Raw genomic sequence first — 4646 nt, 5'->3', positions numbered from 1 at the left:
TGTGGGGGCAGTGCCTGCCAGCCAGCGGGATCACGGGCACCTCAGCATGTGTTGGTCTGGGTGGGGGCAGTGCCTGCCGTTGCTCTGGTGAAGCACGGGGTTATTTGGGAGCCTGCCCTGAGCACTCCCAACTTCTAACAGATGGGATTGCTTCCCCGGAAGCCTGAATTTCCAGAGTTTACAGTGCTTGGCTTGGTACAGTTGCGCTCTCTCTAGTGTCTTTAAGTCTGAGGTCTAAATTATATATCATTTTGAAACTTTTCTTCTAGTATCACTATGGATTGGAGAGGAAGACCCCAAGAGAAAGATGGTGAGGGACCGCCAGTCAAAGGCACGCAGCAGTTCACCAGTGCCGAGCTCCCCTGTGCAGTATTTTAAAGTGCAGCAGGTTATGTTTTAGCTGAAACATCTCTTACACCTCGGTCTTCAAGCTCCTGAAGGCTGTCTGAGGGTCTGGGGTTTGATTTCTTTGTCCTTGTGACTGCAGGTGTGACCTACCTCCAAATCCAGGCAATTTGCAAAAGTCTGTGTTTGTGGGTTCGTTGTATAGGCTTTTTTTTTTTTTTTAATCCGCACCATTTTTACTCACTTTCATAGCTTTGTAAGACTTATTCTTGGTTTGTAGCCCAAGCCTTAGCGCTACAAGAGGAAGGGCTGTGATTTTGTAGCACCCCTGGTCCTGCAGCGCCGGGAGGATGCGCGCTCAGACCCGGTGCCGGGCTGTGTCACACTCCGGGCCGCACAAACCCCCCGGTGGCCGCCACCACCGAGCCTCGCTCGTCTCCAGCGGGTACAGCCCCGGCACCCACGGGGCCGCCTGGGCCAGCGCCCCCCGGGGATGCCCCGGTGCTGCGGGGCCGGGCCGGGAGGGGCAGGGCCCGGCCAAGAGCCCCACCAAGCGGCGGCAGGTCCTGCTGCAGCCCCCGCGGCGGGCGGGAGTGAAGACCTCGGCTCCCGGCCCCGGGGGCGGTGGGCGCCGACTGAGCTGGTGGGGAGATGCGGGGGAGGATGCTCCCACCCGCACCCGGCCGGGCAGTTTTAGCACCGTCCACCCTGAGCTCTCTGGCCGAGAGGCTCCTCCAGGCAGAGCTCTCCTCTCCCCGTGCCCAGGAGGGCCAGTGGAGCTGCTGCTTGTCTTCGGCTTTTGAGGGCTTCCACACAGGTGGCTGCATCTGAGCCAATCGCTCCTTTGTTGTGGGCAGCAAGAGATGGGCACATCCTGAAGGATGTGACTGAAAACAGCCCGGGTGAGTCGCGCTCCCGTGAAAGGCCTGTTCCTGCGACCCGCTCGGGCATCAAAACGCGGTAACAGCGTGTCCGAAGTCAGGTGCAGTGACCCCGCAGCTGGATTCCTGCAATAAACAGCTGGCAGGGAGGAGGAAACACCATATGGCTGGTTCCCAGCCTGTCCCATTCCCCAGTCCCATGGGGCCAGCCCCATGCTGAGGGGATGCCCCAGGTCCGTGCTGGGGTCTGCAGCAGCCTGAGGATGGGAGCAGTGTGTTCCCACATGCCCTGGGGCAGCACGGCCATGGCAAGGGTGGACCAAGGGCGAGGGCTGTCCCTGGACTGCTCTGAAGATTTCTCCCCCTGTTTTTAAATCTGCCTCTGTCATAGCACTGGGGTGCTGTTGCAGGAGTATCCGAAGGGTCGGAAGCCTTCTGGGCATGCTTCTGGATGGACACCAGGTACAAAGCCTGCCCCAATCCTCCTGGATTATAACGTTGAGCTTGCCTGCCTGCTTCCCACACTGCCACAGACGGAGGCAGTAACAAAAGCTGTCCAACAACTGCAGTATTTACGGGCTCTTCAGTCCCATAACCTGTGTGCTTCATACACCACAGTCACAGAGGAGGAAGCCAGCCAGCTGTATTAGCAGCAGCTGGGAGGGCTCATCCAAGGTGAAGGGACTCTCACAAGGAGCCAAGAGCTGAATTTCGCTTTTGTTCGACCTCCTGCCATCCATCACTCCACTGCTAGACTGGAAAATCAGAAGCAATGACACACTTTCCAGGCAGGGATCAGAGCAGTGCTCAGTGGACATCATCTTGACATGAGACGGCAATGGATGCTGGCACCCCAGCAAGCCCCCCACCCCTGGGCTGCATCCCCAGCAGCGTGGCCAGCAGGGCAAGGGGGGGATTCTGCCCCTCTGCTCCGTTCTGGGGAGACACCCCTGCAGACCCCTGCTCTGGGGCCACCAACAGCATAAGGACATGGACCTGTTGGAGCAGGGTCAGAGGAGGCCACAGAGATGCCCCAAGGGGTGGAGCCCCTCTGCTGGGAGGACAGGCTGAGAGAGTTGGGGAGTTCAGCCTGGAGAAGAGAAGGCTCCGGGGAGACCTTAGAGCCCCTTCCAGTCCCTCAAGGGGCTCCAGGAGAGATGGGGAGGGACTCTGGATCAAGGAGGGGAGCCATGGGAGCAGGGGGAAGGGTTTGACACTGAAAGAGGGGAGATTGAGATGAGATCTGGGGAAGAAATTCTTTGCTGTGAGGGTGGTGAGAGCCTGGCCCAGGTTGCCCCGAGAAGCTGTGGCTGCCCCATCCCTGGAGGGGTTCAAGGCCGGGTTGGACAGGTCTTTGAGCAACTTGGTCTGGTGGGAGGTGTCCCTGCCCAGGGCAAGGGGTGGCACTGGGTGGTCTTTAAGGTCCCTTCCAACTCTAACTATTCTATGATTCTTTGACTCACTGGGGATGTAGCTCCTGGGATCTTTTCCTCTCCCTTCTCATTCCTGGTACTTCTCTACCCACTTTCAGTTTTTTCACTCCTTCTTTTGGCTTCTACTCTGCAAATTTATCATAAATTTGTTGAGATTGGTGGATGAGAAACAAGAAGTTCTGAATCTTTGAAGGCACCAGAATTTTGCTCCTTGTGGTCCCTTCTCCTTGCCCAGAGTGCTGGCAGGGAGCACGCTGGCAGAGAGCCCTGTGGCCTGAGGTGCTGTGTGTCCTTGCAGCACCAGGACCTGTGCCGCTGGGATGCTCTGCCCCAGAAGTCAAGGGCTGTGCTCTCACAGGCTGCTCTGGCTTTGCACATCTGGGACTGGGACAAACTCAGACCTGTGTGCAGCCACCAGAAAGGTAGAAATGCCATCTTCCTCTGGGACGTTTTCCTGATGGACCAAAACTTACCTAGTGATTTGCTTCTTGTGGCATTCAAAGCCTCATTGACACTCGCACAGGGCCATGGGAGAGAGCAGTGGTGGTGATGCCCATCGCAGGGGTGTCCCACCCCCTCTGAGCAGGTCCCTGCGCCACAGTTTGTGGTGGGCTTGAGCCACCCTTTGCCATGCTGAGCCCCAAGGTCTGAGTTTCCCTTTGCTTTTGTCCTGCAGTCCCACCCGCTGTCCCTGTGCAACACCAGCGAGGATGAACACACCGAGTCGGGGTTCATCACCATTGTCAAGCTCGAACAGCCGGATCGGGACCCCAACCCCTGCCTCTCACTGGCCAACAAGGTAAGTGCAGAAACGCCCCCAGTGCCACCAGCCCAGGAGGTGAAACCCACAGTGCAGGGAAGAGGGAGAGCGGGAGGAGGCAACAGGGTGGGAAAGAGCTGTTGGAAGGTGGAGAGAAGGGCATGGATAGAGCAGGGTTCTTGGCAGAAGAGGTCCTTTGGGAGAGACACTGGGCTAGCCAAGCCCAAAGCCCATCTTTCCTTACTTTTTCTGCTGCCTGGCTGTGTAAAAGATGATGGGATTTCCCTAACCTGGCTGCTCTGGGACAGCTCAACCCGTTCCGCAGCATCCCATACGCTTTACTGCCCAGCAGCCTTGTGCCCCTGCTGTTTTGCAGCCTTCCCTTGATGGCCTGTTGGGGGGATTTGTGGTTCTCTGTGTCCTCTGTCCTGTGGGAAACCATGGACACAGAAAACATCTTCTGTGGTTCTGTCTTTAAAAATAACACTGAAATAGTTCAGTGGGTGAGACACGTGAAAAATCGGTGCTGAGCAACTCAGACAAATACAAACCAGATGAACTCTCGGTGGGAGGTGACTCTTTAACAGAACGGGCCACCATCTGCCCTGCAAAGGGATGGGAGATCTCAGAGGTCTCCTGTGAAAGAGGTACCTTAGTGAAACAGCCGTTACTGTGGCAAAAGCTGAGGTCACCGATACAATTCTCTGGTAATAAGGAAGTCGGGTAGGAACGAGGGTCACTTTAAGCCTTAAAATCTTTGTGTCTCTGATAAAGTTGCATGGATAAGGCTAACATTAGCTTTTTCTCCAGTGGTTCACCACCTCCTTTCATTGTCTCTGTACTAGATTTTGTGTTATTATCCACAAGCACTGTACAAACATAAAAAAACCCAAAACACCCTTGTTTAGCTCTTCTTGGCTGTACCTGGATTGCATTCAGGTGATGCTGCCCCTTTCTGCTGGTAGCAACATGCTGGCAGTGGGGACAGGGTCCTTTTCTGTCCCCGCTGCATCTTGGCTGAAGAGGACAACCGAGGACAGCCAAAACTTGTCCCAAGCAGTTGCTTCTGCACAGCGGGGTTTGTTTTTTTTGCACAGGCTGTGGCACCAAAAGCAAGGAAAGGGCTTTGATGGATATGCCACCTGGAGGCTTAACAAACTAAAAGGTTTGAAAAGTGTTTTGCTTGTTTTGTTCTTCATCTCTGAGCCTAAAATGACAGCCATTGAA

At 55.6% G+C, this 4646-nt stretch overlaps 1 protein-coding gene across 1 annotated transcript in view; it reads left to right on the top strand.

The window, feature by feature from the left end:
- The first annotated feature begins 695 nt into the window (after nucleotides 1–695).
- The window catches only part of RNF43 (ring finger protein 43), a 21885-nt gene continuing 17934 nt past the window's right edge, over nucleotides 696–4646 (top strand). Inside the window, exons 1-3 of the mRNA XM_014959717.1 lie at nucleotides 696–969; nucleotides 1203–1305; nucleotides 3296–3458. Of these exons, the coding sequence (XP_014815203.1) occupies nucleotides 696–969; nucleotides 1203–1305; nucleotides 3296–3458 (540 nt within the window). The remainder of the gene's footprint in view (nucleotides 970–1202; nucleotides 1306–3295; nucleotides 3459–4646) is intronic.

Source organism: Calidris pugnax, unplaced genomic scaffold (assembly GCF_001431845.1).
Source record: "Calidris pugnax isolate Ruff unplaced genomic scaffold, ASM143184v1 scaffold461, whole genome shotgun sequence".
Lineage (NCBI taxonomy): Eukaryota > Metazoa > Chordata > Aves > Charadriiformes > Scolopacidae > Calidris > Calidris pugnax.
This window is presented reverse-complemented; position numbering and strand designations above follow the sequence as displayed.